This window comes from Podarcis gaigeae (genome assembly GCF_964106915.1).
Source record: "Podarcis gaigeae genome assembly, chromosome: 13".
Taxonomy (NCBI): Eukaryota; Metazoa; Chordata; class Lepidosauria; order Squamata; family Lacertidae; genus Podarcis; species Podarcis gaigeae.
The window spans coordinates 21,201,380-21,221,030 of record NC_139689.1 but is presented as its reverse complement, the minus strand read 5'-3'; the positions used below and the strand labels follow the sequence as shown (position 1 = coordinate 21,221,030).

General features: G+C 46.4%; 1 protein-coding gene across 4 annotated transcripts in view; it reads right to left on the bottom strand.

Annotated features, from left to right (window-relative positions):
* Positions 1 to 2,033: 2,033 nt before the first annotated feature.
* SLC6A16 (solute carrier family 6 member 16) overlaps positions 2,034 to 19,651 on the bottom strand; it is a 29,299-nt gene continuing 11,681 nt past the window's right edge. For all 4 annotated transcript variants that reach the window (XM_083707884.1, XM_083707887.1, XM_083707886.1 and 1 more), the window contains 11 exons: positions 17,581 to 18,440; positions 16,267 to 16,424; positions 14,603 to 14,729; positions 13,584 to 13,759; positions 13,043 to 13,153; positions 11,634 to 11,875; positions 9,983 to 10,172; positions 8,081 to 8,282; positions 6,560 to 6,719; positions 6,230 to 6,392; positions 2,034 to 4,210 (listed from right to left, as the gene is read on the bottom strand). In XM_083707884.1, coding sequence (XP_083564010.1) covers positions 3,944 to 4,210; positions 6,230 to 6,392; positions 6,560 to 6,719; positions 8,081 to 8,282; positions 9,983 to 10,172; positions 11,634 to 11,875; positions 13,043 to 13,153; positions 13,584 to 13,759; positions 14,603 to 14,729; positions 16,267 to 16,424; positions 17,581 to 17,776 — 1,992 coding nt within the window. In that variant the 5' untranslated portion in view covers positions 17,777 to 18,440 and the 3' untranslated portion in view covers positions 2,034 to 3,943. The remainder of the gene's footprint in view (positions 4,211 to 6,229; positions 6,393 to 6,559; positions 6,720 to 8,080; positions 8,283 to 9,982; positions 10,173 to 11,633; positions 11,876 to 13,042; positions 13,154 to 13,583; positions 13,760 to 14,602; positions 14,730 to 16,266; positions 16,425 to 17,580; positions 18,441 to 19,651) is intronic.

Below are 19,651 nucleotides of genomic sequence, written 5' to 3'. Positions count from 1 at the left end.
GGGTGAGCAAGAAGCGCAAAGAGTTAGATATAGCCGTAGAGGGATACATGCAGGGCGAGCTTCCGGTTCCAGGGGGGGCCTTTCCTTTCCCCTCCAAAGAAAGACCTCCCCGAGCCCTAGAGATGGGTGGAGGTTTTGGCGGCAACGGTGTCCGTAAGAAAGAAGGCAGCGGCGGAGCCAGGGCGGCTCATGGTCTTTCTACTTCAGCATTTTGGTTCGTGGAGGTTTTCTCCGCTGATGCTGAAAATAGGAGACCTGTTGCCTTTATTGAGGAAACAGGCTTCCAGCCTTTCTCAACCTGTGGGTCCCCAGACGTTGTTGAACTACAACTCCCATCACCCCTAGCTAGCAAGGCCAGAGGTCAGGGATGATGGGAGTTGTAGTCCAACAACATCTGGGGACCCACAGGTTAAGATCCCGGGGATCTGCAGCACTTATGGTTAACATTTGTTGGGGCATAAGGCTCTCTAATCCGGGTTAGATGGAGCAGTGCTTTTTTTCTTTAAAAATGGTTAGGGGTACTCTCATTTTCCTACTCATATTGAATTACTGCCCCTCAATGAGGCCAAACTTAGATTCACAAAATGATTAGGGGTATGTTACCCTTGCTTCCCTCCAGGAAAAAAGCACTAGATGGATGCATTTCCTCCAATGTTTTTCTTTTATTTGTTTTTTTATAAATAACTTCAAACTTTTTTGTTTAAATAAAAAACCCCAAACCCATTAATTAAACGAAGTATTGCTATTCACACCACTGCCTACGTTGCCTTTACAGGAGCACAACGCGTACGATGGCGGATATGTGTGTTTGTGTGTAACGCTTGAAGTGATTGGCTGTGAAATCAATCACATGGCACATAAATGCAGGAATAGGGTTGTACAGCTTGCAAAAGGTCGTGTGGTGAGGGAAGAGTGACTTTGCCTGCTCTCTGCTTGGTCCATGATGCTCTGACCACCTGTGCCGCTTTACCTGTGAGTGAGGCCTTTTGGACAGGGCAGAACTTGGGTGTCTTGGTGCCTGGGGGCAAACACCGTAGTTTTATAGTGCAAAATAAAAATAGTTGCAATGCAATAATAAACCAATATTTATCATTTAAAGTTATGGCCAGTGGGTTTTCCCTCTAAAATGTTTAGGGGCACTCTCATTTTCCTATTCATACTGAAATACTGCCCCTCACTGAGGCTGAACTTAGATTGACAAAATGTTTAGGGGTATGCGTACCCCTGCATCCCCCCCAGAAAAAAAGCAATGGTTATGGCTGTGAGAGAGCAGCTATAAGCACTGGCCTTTTACAGAACAACAGGCTATGATTTTAAAAAAGGGGTTGTATTGGTGACTGTATTGGTCAGTTGGAATCTAATGGCATCATCTGAAACATTAGCAGCTGATGCATCTGCTCATCTTCCAAAGTGATCTATGCCATCATCTGCCACCAATACCCTTCTGCGGTCTACAAAGGACAAACATGAAGTCTCTTTCTCTGTAAAATAATAGGAAAGGCTCTTAGTGAAATAATAAAAGGACACCAGGAACAGCATTATCCAGAAAGCATTAGAGGGATATTTGAAACCACACAGGACACTCTTTAACTGAGCTTAATGCCACCACCCTTGAACAAAGGAACTTAAAAATGAGACTGCAACTTGAAACTGCTGGGCTACTGTTGGGGCAAAGGTGTTTTTCCCTCTTATACTACATGATCCAACTCTACAATTCTATGATCTACATGTGCTTATTTGCTCACCAATGCCAGGATGCCTATTATCAATATTTTGTGTGTGTGAAAGGTTACCATTAATAATGTAATTATTACAATCTGTACATTATTTCTCTCACCATATGAAAATATACTGTATTTCTGTAACTAGAATAACCATGCACTTGATGTAGTGAACTGTTGTCGAAAAATAACGCTATAATAACACAACTCTTTGTTGTTTTAACATTTAGGAAACATTTGAGAAACAAATGGAGCAACTTGACTTAATAGTTGATTCCCCCACCTCCAGAGTTGAGATCATAGGACAAATACTTGTTTCTACTAAATAGCTTTTATTGAAAAGAAAAAAACAAACATTCTTTGAAAAAGTTGTTCTCCTGTGTATGACTCACTTATGAGCTACAGCAAGCTGTGCTCCCCTCGTCTTGTAAGAAACTCAAACCCAACCACCACCACCACCAATTGGTTCCTTGCCTTGCTTGAACAGAGAAGTCCCAGAAACAAAAAACTGCATTATAAAGTTCATTGACTGAACCATTTACATGAACCATCCTCATGGAGAATAGTTTAAAAACAGTCTACTGACTGCTACCTTTTAGCCTTGAGTTACAAAATCCAACTGAGTGTTGAAAAATTACTTGACACAGTCTATTCTTGCACTCAGAACCAACCATAAAATGTTATCCCCCCCCCCCCGCATTTACAACAGTGTAACTTTAAGACAACCTAGACCACGTGGAGTTTTTCTTTAGTCCTGTATCTCATACCAGTCTAAATGCTCAACCAAATTCTTTCTCAACATCACCCTTAGTCGGGTTGTGGAAAATACTGACTTCCATTGAGGAATTTTGCTGGCTCATGTCCAAAAACATGCAACAAGCAGATGCTCTTTCTTGCAACTAAGAAAGAGATATTTACTCAGGCCAATAACTACAGGCTCAGCTGCAGATGCAGAGCTCAGGGTTCATGAGCAGGATGAGAAGTTTAGAACCGGATGGAAGCAACCAAGATGTCCCAACAAGTTTCCATCCTCCACCTGCCGTGTTTTTAAAGACCCAGCATGGTGCACTCACTCATAACACTTGGCTCACTCTTTGAGGTCGGGATTGCAAATGTGCACTCTTTCAGGGTGGGTGGTCTGTTCCTATCAGTGAAGGTGCTGCCTGGTTCTAAGCGACAAAACTGCACCTTCCTGTTAGGGCTCCTGTTCAGTTGTTACTGCCTCTGGCTTAACCTTCAGCTTTGGCTGCTCCAAGCTCACAGTTCCGCAGGAAAGTTCCCTCGCTCCCTCTTCCCAATTGACTGAAGTTGCAGTGGAAAGGAGTGATCCCTTCACCACCAACTCTGGATCCCACTATTCAGCCCTGGCCCGTTGCTTCCTCCTCCTGCATCAGTTGGCAAACCCAATCCTGACCCTAACAGTACTGCAGGGCTCTTGACAGAAACTGGCCCTGGGAGAAGGGCGTTTTCATGCCAGTAGCTGCTGAGCTTGAACCATCTATGGATGAGAATGAGCAATATGGCACCCAAAGATTCATCAGGGGGAAAAATAGGTTCTTGCCCTCAAGAGGCTTACAATAGACAATGGGTAAAACAACGGGAGGGAGGGAGAGAGACATGGGATAAATGTGAAGGAGAGCGGGTGGGTCCTGTAACAGTGAGTCAATGCCTCATCAGATCTCAAGCTTTCCTTTACTCCTGGAATCCCAAGAGTTGTCACTTTCTGCCTCTGGAACATCCGTGGCCCTCCAAAATCAAATTAACTTCAGCTCTCAAATATTTCTGCGCCATCATTTTAGTGGAGGCACCGCAACAAGGCATCGCGATTCTAGCGAAGGGAAACGGGACTCAGTGGCAGCAGTGAAAGCCACAAGGTGTTCTTTAAAAACAATTAATAATCCAGCAGCTTTTCTTGGATTGCCCCCACATCACTTCTGAGGTCCTCTTTCATTCGTCTCTTTCATCTCCTTGGTTGCAGCAGATGTGATAGAGGCATTGGGGCCAGCTGAATGAAAGTCTTCATGCTCACATCCCTTTCCCCCCCAAAACTGCAGCAGCCTTGTAAGCCATAAATAACACACTGGGAGTGTGGGTGGGTGTCTAAACAAACATGGTTGCCGCTATCAGAGGCTGGAAAATACAGCCAATGGTCAGGAGGATCGAGGAGCCGGAGCGGGTCAGATATCCTCCAGGTGGTACATTCCAGCTGGAAGTGCCTCCCATTAGTCTTGCCCATCTTCTGCCTGGACAAGCAAGTACCCGTTGCCTTGGTGTTCAGTATCAGCGGGGCTCTCTCTTTCTGCCGCCTCGTCATCATCCTCAGTGGGTACAGGCGCCATCACCATGCCAGACCGGCTGCCACGCTGGGCAAACCAATCCATCAAAAGCTGCCGGAGAAACATCGCTGGGATGGGGAGAGCAGCCAAAACAATGAGGCCTATGAGGAGGCCCAGGGCCCAGGGAGGATATTCCAGCATCTGCTCCTCTGCCTGGAAAGGGAGACAACCAAGAATTATTACATTGGTACCTCAGGTTACATACGCTTCAGGTTACAGACTCCGCGAACCCAGAAATAGTGCTTCAGGTTAAGAACTTTGCTTCAGGATGAGAACAGAAATCGTGCTCCAGTGGCGCAGCGGCAGCAGGAGGCCCCATTAGCTAAAGTGGTGCTTCAGGTTAAGAACAGTTTCAGGTTAAGAACGGACCTCCAGAACGAATTAAGTACTTAACCCGAGGTACCACTGTACTGGTTTTCAAAACTGAAATTTACTATCAACCATGTAGGAATGGAAATTTAGTGGGCCCATCTGGACTCCGAATCAGGCTTCTTTCAGTCCAAGATGCACTAGGCCTTCAATGCCTGCACAGCCAGAAAATGTCCCCATCAGCCTTCGTCTTGCTTAGAGAATTGACATTATCAGCAATATGGCCTGTGGTATTCAAACAGTTCTCTTTTTGAGCTGAGAAAAGGTTCAGGAAGGGACAACCAAAAATGATCTAGGGGTTGGAGCAACTGCCCTATGAGGAAAGGTTGCAAAATTTCTGTAACATTTAGAGAAAAGGCAAGAAAAGGGGTGTGGCAGGATGGAGGTATATAAGTGCATGCATGATATGAAGAAAGTGGGTAGGGAAAGATTGTTCTCCCTCCCTTGAGGCCATCCAAGGAAGATGAATGTTTCAGGATTAAGGACAGAGAAAATAAATATTTCTTCACACTGTGCATTGTTAAAACTTTAGAATCTGCTCCCACAAAATGTAGTGATGGCTTTAAAAGAGGATTAGACAAATTCATTGAGGGTAAGGCGGTCAGTGGCTACAAGCCATGAAAACTATGATCTACCTCCACTGAAGAAGGCAGTATGTTTCTGAATATTAGTTTCAGAATCACACGGGGGGTGGGGGGAGAGTGTCGTTGTGCATCCTGCTTGCAGGCTTCCTATAGGTACCTGGTTGGCCACTGTGAGAGCAGGATGCTGGACTAGATGGGCCACGGGCATGATCCAGCAGAGCTCTCTTCTTACATTCTTAGGCCAGTTGGGTCTCATGTTTGGCTTCCCTAAACTAACCCAGAGCAAAACCAAAACACTCTTCCAGTTCCAAATGGTATGGAAAGATAGTCCTGGTAATGGAAGACCTGGTACAGTGGTACCTCGGATTACAGACGCTTCAGGTTACACACTCCGCTAATCCAGAAATAGTACCTCGGGTTAAGAACTTTGCTTCAGGATGAGAACAGAAATTGCATTGCGGCGACGCAGCAGGCCCCATTAGCTAAAGTGGTGCTTCAGGTTAAGAACAGTTTCAGGTTAAGAACGGACCTCCAGAACAAATTAAGTTCTTAACCCAAGGTACCACTGTAATCAAGTGTAATCCATCTCTTTGGGAAGCTTGTCTGCTATTACTGAGCAACTCAACACATGTTCAAAGAGCCAGAGGGCTCCCTCCCCAGAATGACACTGAAAAAAATACTGCATTTGTGGATTAAAGCAGGGTTTCCCAAACATGAGTTTCCAGCTGTTTTTGGACTACAGTTCCCATCATCCCTGACCCCTGGTCATGCTAGCTAGGGATAATGGGAGTTGTAGTCCAAGAACAGGTAGACGCCCAAGTTTGGGAAACCCTGGATTAAAGTTTTAAAAGCCCTAAATCTTGACTCTTTAGCAACCTAGAAATATATCACTATTACTGTTTTGTTACAGAGAGTGGAAAAGAGGCAGTGGATTGGGGAAGGTCACCTAGTGAATCCACTGCAGTTTTCAGCCCGTGACTTGCACTTCACCCCCTTCAGTCCCCTCTTGCACTTCACCCACATTGCCACTTTTATCCCCTTCCTGTATGCACAAAAGCTCACAATGATGTAGGCTTTAGGGTCCCACAGGACTCCTGGTTCTTTATACAGTGGAGCGGTCCCCAGACTATGCTTAATTTTTTTAAATGAAAAGCGGCAGGGGCAGCTTCTATTGGTCGGAAACATGAAGGGGTGCGACTGGGTGGAGTGCGCCTCTTACCTTTTCTCTGTTCCAGGCCTGGTAGGTGGGCCAGTTCATAGCCATGTGCACCAGACTCGCTAGCAGCAGGCACAGCATCGCTCCCAGGCTGACAAAGCGCCACATGTAGCTGTAGATCCTCCAAGGCCGCCAGCCCAGCATGTCTTCTATGTCGCTTAAGAACCTGCGGACGAAGGGAAAAGGATCAAGATGGCAGACGAGGCACCTCGGATGTTAAGATACCCTGGAAACACAGGGGAAGAAGAAAAACAGGCTCTGCCCAAAGCCACAAGGTAGACATTCTCTCCCACCTGCCCACCCCTCTCTTGAGAAAGCAGGGTAGAGAATTACCTGTCTGCTCCGTAGATCCAGGCCACGGCAAAAGCTTCAAAAGCCACAACAATAAGCAGGGGCAGGGTAGCCGAGTAGTCGTCAAACATGGACACAAAATAGCTGCCAGACCGTTGCACGAAAACCAGGCCCAGCAGGAATCCAATAATACAACACAGCACTGTGGGAAGAGAGAAAAAGGAGAGCAGGTTGGCTTGGCTGGGCACCTGCTGGACCGCAGAGGCCCCGGTGTAGTGGTCAGGTAGGAATGCTATGAGGAATTATGAAAAATGAAGCAAGCCATTGTGTCAGAAGTGAAAGAATTGCATTGACTGGCTTTGAGTCATTGACATGACTTCTCATCAATCCCACAAGCCTCTGCATCTCTGCTGCATTTTCTCTATACCTGACAGTCACGTATGAAGCATTGTACACGGACCAGTTGCTTCACCAGGCATCCTGGGTACATAAAAATAAAGAGGTAGCTTTGATGTAGCTTTTGTTAATCTTTAGGTAGATTTCAGGGCCAGGAAATGGAGTTCACGTGGAGGTGATAAAATGCCTGTCTTTCCTGTTTACTGCCTGTTTATGACCTCTGGGGTTTGCTAAATGCATTCTGTTAAGTTGTGGGTGAACATATCAGACGACACAGGGATTCTTCAAACAGCTCTTGTTTATTCACAGGCCAGGACAGAACTGAACTGAAGGGTTCAGTCAGCCTGCTTATATAGAGCTCCAGTACAATGTAACTGTAACAATTTCCTAAAACTATCCAATCACTGAATGTCACTTTCAATCCCTTATTTGCATAACTATCTACAGTATCCCCCTGCTGGCCCAGGGTGAGAACTTCAGTACATAACACATTCCTCCTTGGTTCCTGTTTTATTTAGTCTGAACATGTATGCATGCTCAAATAGGAAATAGTTCTTTGTAGTTAAGAGGCTTCCTCTGATCTGACTTTGTCCCCACATGGGGATTTTTTGAAATGCCCAGAGGAAATCTGATTGGTTCTTACAAACGCTGTGTTAAAGTTCTTTGGTTAATAAAAATGGCCTGGGCCAGGGAGTGGCATGCACACTTTCTCCCAGGTCTTGCTGGTGAAGCCTCGTGTCTATTGTATTAATCAGGGTCCAGTCCTTCCTTTGCCTTCAGAACGCAACACCCCAGTCTTGGCAGGAGACACAGGGAAAGATTACAAGAACTTCGTAAACTGAAAACTAGTGTTTGAGTTTGTATTTTTCCTTCTGCCTGCCAGTCCCCTTTCTTTGAGTGCTGTGCCTTTTAGACACCAATCCTGAGGGCAGGGACTGCCTTATTACTGACCTTTGTAAGTGGGAGCCTTTTATAGCTAAAGAGAGATGGCAATTACTTATTTGAAGTCTTTTTATTGTGCCTTTGTTGTTGTACCTTATTTGATGCTTGTTTTCCTCTGTACAACGCTACAGAATTTTGTTGTTTTGTGAAATAAAACCCACCCACCTCACTCTTTTGGCCCCTGATGGATGTTGTTCCGTCTCTTGGTTTTGGGTTCTGCCCTACCTGTGAAGAGGGTCCGCCGGCGCTGGAGGCTGTGGAAGTTGTCCAGCAATGGAGTGATGATCCCTTGCATGTTCCCCAGCATAGTGCTCAGCCCCAAGTTCAGCAGCATGAAAAAGAACAGCACCGACCAGAATGGGGAGGTTGGAAAGAGGGTCATGGCCTCTGTGAAGGTGATGAAAGCCAGTCCTGTGCCTTCCACATCCTGGGAGTTTGAAAAGAAAAAAAATCTGGGAATCATACACTGAAACGGGCAGGTGACAAGCTTACACCTATGGGAAAGAAATACTTAACGCCTGGGCAATCTGCTTATACAGGTTGGCTTGGCTGGCAATCCTAATTGAATAGCAACAGGGACTATGGCCCTGTTCATGGCATAGGCCACAGTTTCTCCAACCTGGGTCTCCAGCAGCTTTTGGACTACAGTTCCCATCATCCCTGACCCCTGGTCTGGATAGATAGGGATGTTGGGAGTTGTAGTCCAACAACAGCTGGAGGCCCATGTTTGGGAAACCCTGGCATAGACTAAGGTTGAGAAAGATGTGACCCTCCAGGTGTTGTTGGACTCCAGCTCCCATCAGCCCAAGCCAACATAACCAATGGCCATGGATGATGGGAATTGTAGTCCAGCAATATCTAGAAGGCCAAAAGTTCCCACACTAGGTTTATGGGGCTTCATCTATTTAAGTGCCCACTCCTTGGTTTGGGTTTTGTTTTGAAGGCTTTCCCCCTGTGCCTTAAAATTGACTCCAGGAGGCTTTGTGATTGACACAAGGGCCAGCCAGTGCTGTACAGAGCTCTGCTTTGAGAAGCTGGTGAGGCAGCTTCGTGATTGGTTGCCCTTGCGCCAATCAACCCAATATACCTGAAGAAGCATCTCCACCCCCATTGTTCTTCCCGGACACTGAGGTCCAGCTCTGAGGGCCTTCTGGTGGTTCCCTCCTTGTGAGAAGTGAGGTTACAGGGAACTAGGCAGAAGGCCTTCTTGGTAGTGGTGCCCGCCCTGTGGAACGCCCTCCAGTGTCAATGAAATAAACAACTATCTGACTTTTAGAAGACATTTGAAGACAGCCCTGTTTAGGGAAGTTTTTAATGTTTGATGTTTTTAATAATTTTATATATGTTTTAATAATTTGATATACAGTGGTACCTCGGGTTAAGTACTTAATGCGTTCCGGAGGTCCATTCTTAACCTGAAACTGTTCTTAACCTGAAGCACCACTAATGGGGCCTCCTGCTGCCGCCGTGCCACCGGAGCACAATTTCTGTTCTCATCCTGAAGCAAAGTTCTTAACCTGAAGAACTATTTCTGGGTTAGCGGAGTCTGTAACCTGAAGTGTATGTAACCTGAGGTACCACTGTATTATTATTATATAATAATAATATTCTGTTGGGAGCCACCCAGAGTGCCTGGGGAAACCCAGCCAGATGGGCGGGGTATAAATATACTACGACTACGATGATGACTATTTAATAATAATAATAATAATGATGATGATGATGATGCAGATCTGGCTTCTCAAAACAGAGTCCCTCAAAGGTGACTTTTAAACACTTTTAAAAACAACTATGAGAGTTCAGGCACAGCTCATACATGCCTCATTCACACAAACATAGCTCGCCAGCCATGGATTGTGGTCTGCTTGATCACCCTATGTATACAGTGTGTATCTGTGTGTGTGTGTGTGTGTGTACATACACACGCACACTTCAATTCCAGGGAAATTCACTGAGTCCCAAACATGTTGCCACACTAGGCCGGAGGCTACATTTTGATTGACATGGCACAAGTTATGCAAGCCCATCTCTTGCCCCTCGGACACAACCCCAAAAGGCAGCTTCTTCTGACGGCATTCCCCCCTTTTGCAGTAGCCTAGCCTGCCTTCCTTCCTCCTCCCCAGTCACCTTGTTCATCTCATCCTCTGCGCGGCAGTCACTGATCTTCCACATCTGCAGCCACTCTGCTGTGTCGTTCTGAAGACCCTGATACCAAGCGCTGTACTCAGCAGCCGAGAGGTCAGAAAAGTTTCCAAGGTGGGGCAGCGTGGCAGGGAGGGAGCCGTTTGATGCTAGAAGAGACAAGGTTTTTGTATTCCTGGAGGGAAAGAAAAAGAATGGCAAGCAACGAGGCCATTAATCAGCAATTACTCCAAATTTGAAAACACAAAGCCAACTAGCTGGGTAGAGCATGAGACTCTTAATCTAAGGGTTGTGGGTTTGAGCCCCATGTTGGACAAAAGATTCTTGCATTTGTGGGGGTTGGAATAGATGGCTCTTGTGGTCCCTTCCAACTCTACAATTCTATGATGTGGTATCCCAGGGCGTCTCCCAAGGGCACCTGATGCCTTGGACTATGATTCGTCTCCAAGCTTGCTCTTTCCATCACGGAAGGCAAGCAGGAATGTAATCAACACACAATTTCCAAGACTCTTCCCTTTGCTCTTCTGAAGGACGGAAGCTTGGGAGCATGTAATGAGCCTTACTCAAACTGAATGGATCCCTGGATGATGCCAAAATAAGTTTGGGTGGGAATGACTGGTTTGTTTTTGTTCTTGCTTTTATTATGTACAGTGGTACCTCTGAGGTGACATACGCTTCAGGTTACAGACCTATTTCTAACCCAGAAATAGTACCTCAGGTTAAGAACTTTGCTTCAGGATGAGAACAGAAATCGTGCTCCGGTGGCGCGGCAGCAGCGGGAGGCCCCATTAGCTAAAGTGGTGCTTCAGGTTAAGAACAGTTTCAGGTTAAGAACGGACCTCTGGAACGAATTAAGTACTTAACCTGAGGTACCACTGTATTTTGTGTTTTTTATCTTGTATTTTTATGTTGTCAACCACCCTGACATCTGCAGATGAAGTGTGGTATACAAATTTAAATAAGAATACAGTCGTACCTTGGAAGTCGAACAGAATCCATTCTGGAAGTCCATTCAACTTCCAAAACGTTTGGAAACCAAAGCGCGGATTCTGATTGGCTGCAGGAACGTCCTGCAGCCAATCGGAAGCCACAGAAGCCCTGTTGGCCGTTCGGCTTCCAAAAATAGTTTGCAAACTGGAACAGTCACTTCCATGTTTGTGGTGTTTGGGAGCCAAAACATTGATGAACTAAGCTGTTTGAAAACCAAGGTACAACTGTAATAAGAAGAATGGAATGGAATTTCTCCAAAACAGCCCTCTAAATGGCCGTGGATGGGTAAAATTCGGAAGACCATGGTTGGATACAAACCTAACTCAGCAAGGGGCGGATCTGAGAGCCCCTCCAGGAATTCCTCTGTCTGTGTGTGTGTGTGTGTGTGTGTGTGTGTGTGTGTGATTCCTTGATCTCCTGATGGCATCAGGGTGGTTATAAACAACCTTGCATAACTTACTTGTTTGCATACATGCTTTCATGTTTTGTTCAAAAAACCTCAACACAGAACCATTGAACATGAGAAATAAAGCCCAAGTTGTCCCTGCCTACAGCCTTGTCCTACAGCAGCAGAATCCCAAAGAGCTAAATATGTCAAAAGTGGGGGGTAGGGTAGGGGGCAGGACACAGGCAGGCAGCTACTCACCTCTCCACACAGTCCTGTGTGATCATGTTGGCACGGAAGCCCAGCACGGCAAACACCACAAGCGTGGCCAGCACTGAAGTAAGGAAGTTGATCCCAGACACCAGCAGCCCGTCGATGTGGCAGTTGTTGTGGCGTGGGTTATAGCTGGAGTAGGCAATGATGGTCCCAAAGCCCAGTCCCAGGGCAAAGAACACCTGGGTGGCTGCCTGGCGCCAGACCTGCATGTCTCTCCAGATGGACAGCTAGAGGTTGGGCAAAGAGGACAAGGGTACAGGATTCATCCTCATGAATTCATCCTCAGAAAAGTAGAGGGTTTTTTCCAATGGAAGTAAATACTGGCAAATTAGAACTTGTCAGGAAGTTTGATTCTATGCGTTTAGGCCCAGATCAAGATAATGGTCTCCTCTCACACAACAGGTATTACCGCCTTTGTTTTAACTGTGCTTTGTCATCTTAATTTTGCTTTCCCCCCTCATTTCCCATATAAATAGCCACTCTTTATTTTGCAAGCATTTAATTTTTACATAGGAATTTCACTTTTCACAGTGATTTACCTCCACTGTTCAGATTCTTTTCACTCTCTATGCCCATATATGACCTACTTGCCAATGCAAGGCTAGTACTTCATGCATTGATGAAGTGGTCACTATCTGGCAGGAGTTTGCTGAGCCAAATGGACCAATGGTCTGATTCAGTATAAATTAGGTTAAAAGGTAAAAAGTAAAGGACCCCTGGACAGTTAAGTCCAGTCAAAGGCGACTATGGGGTTGTGGCGCTCATCTCGCTTTCAGGTTGAGGTAGCCGGTCTTTGTCCGCAGACAGCTTTCCAGATCATGTGGCCAGCATGGCTAAACCACTTCTGGCACAACAGAACACTGTGACAGAAACCAGAGCGCATGGAAACACTGTTTACCGCCACAGCAGTACCTATTTATCTACTTGCACTGGCATGCTTTTGAACTGCTAGGTTGGCAGGAACTGGGATAGAGCAATGGGAGCTCACCCCGTTGCGGAGATTTGAACTGCCGACCTTCTGATCAGCAAGCCCAAGAGGCTCAGTGGTTTAGACCACAGCGCCACCAGTGTCCTATGTTCCAGTGTTTTCTATATGCATTCCTTAATCTATTAATTGCAGTAATATTGCCTTTTCTTTTGCTGACAGTTTTGTTGCGTTGTTCCACTGGATTATTTTAAGCCGGTTTTTAATTGTTTGGTTTGGATTCGTTTCACTGTTAAACACGTCTGCACCACTTTTCTCCAGTAGTATGGAAGTTTTGTACGTAAACAAGTGAAATAATGCTAGCCCTGCAGTTAAGCGCTGGGTGCGGGGGGATAAAGTGAATTTGCATGCAGTGGGGGAAGTGGGCACATGAGTACAAGAGTGTTATTCCTTTGCACAGAGCTCTTACATTGGGTGTGAACATGATTCTGATCCCATCAACCGCTCCTTCTAGCAGCAGCGCCCGTACGAGGAAGCACAAGAGGACCACGTAGGGGAAAAGAGAGCTGAAATACAGAACCTGCAAAGGAGATGGGGGTGAAGAGAGAAAATCAAAACCAGGGACTGACAGCCTGTTTGTGGTGAAACAACCATTGGTACCAGATGCTGGCATTTCATTTCCAAGTTCTCCATCCCAGGTACTCTGACATTGGGACCAGTAGTGGACAATCTTAGAACCATGTTTATGGATCCTGATCCATTTGAAGGCAAAGCATGATTCTAAAACACTATTAATTAGAGCAGGAGTAGGGAAACTTTGGTCAATAAGCAAATCCTGGCCTGCCAGCAAGGTCCAAGTTGGCCATTTCTTCCAAACCCAATGCACCTGTACATTAGCTGATGTCATGCTGGTGAGCAGAGGGTTCTCTCCTGCTGGTGTTGATGAAGCAAAACACTCCCTCCTACCCAGGTCAACTTTTGATGAGAGGGAAAGTGCTCTCGCAACTGACCTTGCCAGAGGACTTGATGCCTTTGATCATTGCCAGGCACACAAGAGCCCAAGCGGCAAAGAGGCAGCCAGTAAGAGCCGGGTCAAGGCCTCCGCTCTCGTCAAGGGAGTTGGTCACATGCAAGGCCTCGCGGTACCAGAAGTAGACGGTGGGAGAACTGTGGCCACACTCCGTTTCTAAGATGAGGACAAGGACACAGAGAGAGAGACAGAGAGAGGTGCAAAGGTTAGGGGCAGAGTGTCGTTGGTGAGGCTTATTTGACAACAAGGAGCTGAGACTTTCGTGTCACCGGCCCAATGCTGAGGAATATTCTGCCAATCAAGAGATTTAGCAGGCAACTTCTGTTTCAATTTTTAAATGCCTGCTGGAAACTTTCCTATTCCATCAGGCCTATGCAGGCAATTAAAAATCCAGCTTTCCACAATAATTAGCTTATTTCTGATTTAAACATTTTATATGGTTTTTCTTGTGTGGTTTTATGCAAAATTGTTTGTAAATCACTGTTATTTTTAATGAATAGCAGTATATAAATATTCTTATAAATAAGGTAACGGGACAAAATAATCAAGCCCCTCTCCTCCCTTTTCCCATCCATACTTTTGTATGGTTAACTGAAGATTATGGTTTTTTTGAGGACAGAACTGGAAAAATATTTGTTTGGCAAATATATATATATATATATGCATGCAGTGGAACCTTGGTTCCTAAACGGCTTAGTTGCCGAACAAATCGGCTTCCAAACGCCGCAAACCCGGAAGTGTTCTGGTTTGCAAATGTTTTTTAGAAGCCGAACGTCCAACGTCGCTTCCGTCTGAGCGCAAGAATTTCTTGCAGCCAATTGGAAGCTGTGCCTTGGTTTTCAAACAGTTTCGGGAGTTGAACAGACTCCCAGAACTGATTAAGTTCAAGAACGAAGGTACCACTGTATCTCAAGTTCATCAGCACTTCATTTTGTCTCCGTACAATGACATCAAGGCAGCTTCAGCCCTGCCCCATCCTCACACCTTCCAATCCCTTACCTGGGGCAGTTTGATTGGTTGCTGCTGGGCAATCAGTCCAAGGCAGGGGTAACTGGAAGGAGTTAGCCAGGTAGAAAAGACTCCATGCAATGATGACATTATAATACAGGGCAACAAACGAACAAACCTGAAGAGAAAGAGGAAGAAATCAGTCCTTCTCACTCCATCCCCAATGGGCACTGACACAGCTACCTCAGGGGAAGGGGCAGCTCTTTAGGGTCAAAGAACATGTTAAAACACATTTTTATGTCATGCGTTCAAAACTGGTCTCCTCTCCTCCCTTAAGAAAAATCAGGCATGGGGGTCCACTGATCTGAATTGGGTTAATCATATGTTCGGAGGGGGGGTGCCTTACATTTGCCTCCTGAAACTCCCTTGTACCCAAAAGATGCTATTTACAGCATATAGCACCTTCAAGTACAATTTTTGGCAGGAAAATTTATTGCCCCACCCTTCCAAGAATTTTTTTCGAAAGAAACAGATGTGGTCTAAGCACGTTAGTTAAAAATATTTTTAATGAGAAGTGTCGTTCGTTCCTTAGGATCATATTCCCAGCACTAAAATGCAGCTGCTTCGGGGCGAGATACTGGAGATGTTTAACATGTCCACCCCCAGGAATTTATGGAGGGATGTTAACTGCAATTGGCAATTATCTCACTGGCGGTTTAATCTAGGCAAGGCAGAAGAAGGCTGAGGGGAGAAGCCCTTCGCTCCACCAATTCCATAACTCGCTGCGATCTGGATAATTAGTTTGTGGAATTCACTGCCACAAGATATGGCGGAGGTCACTCTTAGGTGGCTTTAAATTGGATTAGACAAACCTGTGGAGGACTTGTCTATCAATGGCTATCAGCTGGCATGAGGGGACAATGGAGCCTCCATGCTTGCAGGAAGTCTACCTCTGAATTCCAGTTGCTGGCGGAGGGTGGCATTAGCAGCAGAGGGCTGTCTCCTTCACAACCCCTCTTATGAGTATCCAGTTGGCTGCTATGGGAAGCAGGCCGTGGGACAAGATCAGGGCTGAGGAGCTGGTGTCTCTTGAGATGCTGTTAGGACTTCAATTCCCATCAGCCTCAGCGAGCATGGCCCAACAGTCAGGAATGATGGGAGCTGTATTCCAGCAACACCTGGAAGGCCACACGTTGCCCATTCATGACACAGACCAGGTCGAGGTTTGAAGGTGTCGCTGTGTCTTCCTGGCTGTGTGCCTTTGGCAAGCGCTGACAAGCAACTGATTACTGGCATTTTCAAAGCCCCTGCCTGACAGCAGGCCTTCAAAGTCCGTTTGCAGGCGCAGTGTGGATTAAAAATTCGCCTGCAAACAAATTTCAAAAGCGGGCGCACTGTGGATGCTAATCAGCTGACTGAATCCAACAGCACTGCTCTGAAAGGGCTTTTTCCCATCAGCTGTTCTGTGCTGAGAACGAGCCCCTTTGAAGTTGTTACCCAACACCATAATGACATCAGGTGATTGACAGGTGGGGGTGCCCACTCACCTGTCGAAGTTGGCTTGTGGGGGAGGGAGAGGCAGTGCTCCAGCCTGCCAGCTGGATCCAATTCCACACCCCCAATATAGTATAAGAAGAGCTCGATGGGTGAGATTGGGAGGTGGGTGAGCTCAAAGGCAAAAGGTTTTCAGAAGTGCTGCCGGAGGAACAACTCACCACACAGCTGGCAAAGCCGATGCCCACCAGGCGGGGGCTGATGTACTTCCAGACCCCGATGCTGCCCTGCCGGATAATCTGCCCAGCCGCCAGCTCCAAGAAAAACAAGGGGATCCCAATGATGAAGAGAAGCAGCAGGTACAGCAGCAGGAAGGCACCTGGCCAGGATGAGACAGAGACACTCAGCTACAGCATCCAAGCAACACCTTGCTCCCAGATCCCAGCAGTCTCCCCTGATTCCACCAGCCAGTCACCCCCCCGAATCACAAATAATTTAAGGGAGGAAACAGGTGCTCCCGTGAAAGAGCATTAGGGGTCAGCCGGTTGTGGGGTGAGCTCAACTTTCTGCCCCCCCCCTTACAAAGACACAAATACAGTCTGTGGCAAACTCCTCCAATTGCCACCTCTTCCTGCTCTCCTCCCCACCCACAAGTGGACTCCAGTTCTCTCCCCGTCTGAAGCGCATGCCATGATTATGCAACCAAATATTTGGCTCTTTCAAATAAAGAGGGAGGGGGTTGTTTTTCTTTTTAAACACCATTGCTTAAACACGTTCAAAACTGTGGTTTTTTGGGGGACTGGCACAAGGAAGGTGTTTTCGGGATTGGTACAAAGGCAGCACTGTGAAAATCCAGTTTCTGCCACCCCCTCCCTGCAGAAATGGATTCTTCCATCCAAAATGGCCAAGGCAGCTGTACACAGTTCCATAGCAGGCTCAAGCTATGCAAGTTTGTTTTGTAAGCACAGCCTGGCTGTTACCTGCAACACAAGACTATCCCCCTTCCCATTTACCAGGTGCTGCTCACAGTGGCCAAGAAGTACCCAAGACCCGGGTGTTGTATTTGTGTATTGCAGGAGAAGCTGGCATGGTGGGGCAGTTCAGTGGCAGTGCTGAGGTTGCTACTTCATTGTCACACAAGTCCACTTTAGGCCCCCAAATGCCTTGGGCCTCAGCACCTTTGGAATTTAAGCAGACAGCCACTTATGGCAGGGCCTTCTCTGTGGTGGCCCCTGCCATGGCCGTTTCCATCTCCCATACCCTTTTAATAGTGATCTGCTTCTTATCTCTTCTCTTCTTGTGCATCACTGTCAAGGCTGTAACTGCTTTTCAGTTTGTGTGCTGGGGTGTTTTGAATGGTTTCTAAGTTGAGATGTTCAATGCCTTGAAAGCCCAATGGGGCAGAAAGGTGACACAGGCATTTAAGATAAGGAGAGGTTAAATGGTACAGGTACCCTGCTACAAATGAATGAAAAAGGGGACAATCTTGCTCTACGCCAGCCCTGAGCTTGCAAGAAATGCCCTTATCCACTCACCTCCCCCATTTTTATGGCAGAGGTAGGGGAATCGCCAGACATTGCCAAGCCCAACCGAAAAGCCAACCTGGGCCAGGATATACTGAACTTTGGACCCCCAGGCCGGGCGGGAATCAGGTTCGTCAGTGAGTAGATCTTGATTGAATTCGCCTTCGGCGTTTGCTGCAGATTCGAGGTCTGCTTTGGATTTCTCCATTGGTGGAGGGATGTGATACACACACACACACACACACACACACACACACAAATTGTGCACGCGGCTAAATCCTAGGGCCCTTGGCACAATCACACACCTTCACACTTGTCTGTGTACACTTATGTCACACCCCAAAAAAGACTCTTCTCCTACAACTAGCACAGGCTCACGTATACCATGGGACCAGGGAAATGGAAAGTGAACTGCTAAAAGTGTATACACTCCTTGCACATTAGCAAATCTCTCTCACACTCCCACAGATGTGGGCATTTGTGTGTGTCAATTACCCTTAGCACACAGAACTTCGGCCCTCACACTGTTGTGCAGTCGCAGGTGCACATGCCTACAAAATTCTCTATGGGACTGATGCACTGAAACATGAACTAAGCTCACACACATCACTCAATCAATTCATGCACACACATACGGACAACCCACTCATACAAAGAGGGGTTCTCACTTTGCCCTTGCGTCGTCTGTGCCTACCCTCAATCACAGCCAATTAAAAGAGTTTGGACGCTATATGCATACAAAGATTCACACATGTGAAAGTGGGCGGAGACAGTGTCCTGTTGAATTACTGCATGAATTACTTATGCTACGAGATGCACACACAGGCACACACGCTTGCCGACTCCTCTCCAAAGCAAAAAAGGATTCAAGCCTAGAAAGAGAAGAATCAGAGAAAGGAGTGAGTGTATGGCCAAAGGTAAGATGCCCGGTTGGAGGGTCAGTTAGGATTCCCCAAACCAGCCTTCTTCCACCTGGGAACTACAACTCCCATCATTCCTGTCAATTGGTTACACTGGCTGGGAACAGTAGGAGTTGTAGTCCAAAAGAGACTCCAAGGAGACTCCAAACCATGGGGTGGGATCCAAAGGTAGTGTTGCGCCAAGCAGAACCACCAAAGTTAACGGGCACGACTGATTCAGGTTCATTCACTTCAATGGGCCTACTCTGAGCAGAATTTCGGTCAATATAAGCGCATTGCATTGTGTATTGACTTTTAATTACTTTGTGTCTGGAAAATGAGTAGGAAATGTAACAAACTGAAATGGCAAGATGGACAGAGATTTTGCCTGCTCCTGTGCTGTCAATTCCTCTGGCCTGCTCCCCAGAAACTTTAATAAGAAGTATTTATTACCATGAAATAGGAGTCAGAGCTCTTTGGAGCCAAGAATATCCCAGCACAAAGTGCCTTTCAAACACTTGTTTGGACATCTTCTTACCACTCCTGTCAGGGGATTAAAGTTACGTCAAACTGTGTATCTTTCTAGGCCTGGAATTATTCAAATTGGCATAAATGCATTTCATTTAGATGCCTTGCAATTTATTTATTTTTCGGCGCCATCTGAAACTTTGCTTGTTTCCCCCCTCTGAATAAACAGGATGGGTATTTGTGGCTGGGGAAAAAATGTTTCTCAAGAAATATGGATGGAAGTGAACAAGAAAATACAGTTCTCTAGAAGTTGGGTGTGGGTGGGAGCTTCGGGAAACTCCTGGGACAGCTATGCTGAATTGAGACATCCTTCCCCTGCCTTAGCTAGACCACTGGAATCTATCTTCATCCTGATCCCTTGGTTTTCTACAGATTATAGGAGAAGTTAGCTGCTGTCAAAATCATTTCAGTGGTTTTCGGTAGCCATGAAAGACCTGAAACTCTAAAAACAAGAATAGAGTTCCCAATATCTGGATCTCATATTAGCCATAGAGCCACATTTTCTCTACTCAAGCACAAATCATACTAATGTCTGGATTTCTTGCCTCTGAGCATCTGGTATTTTACAGCAGGTGTGAAAGCCCTCAGGCATTGGGGCCTAATGTGCCTGTCCAGGCCTTTCTGTCTGGCAGCTGGAACTTCCACCAGGCACTGCT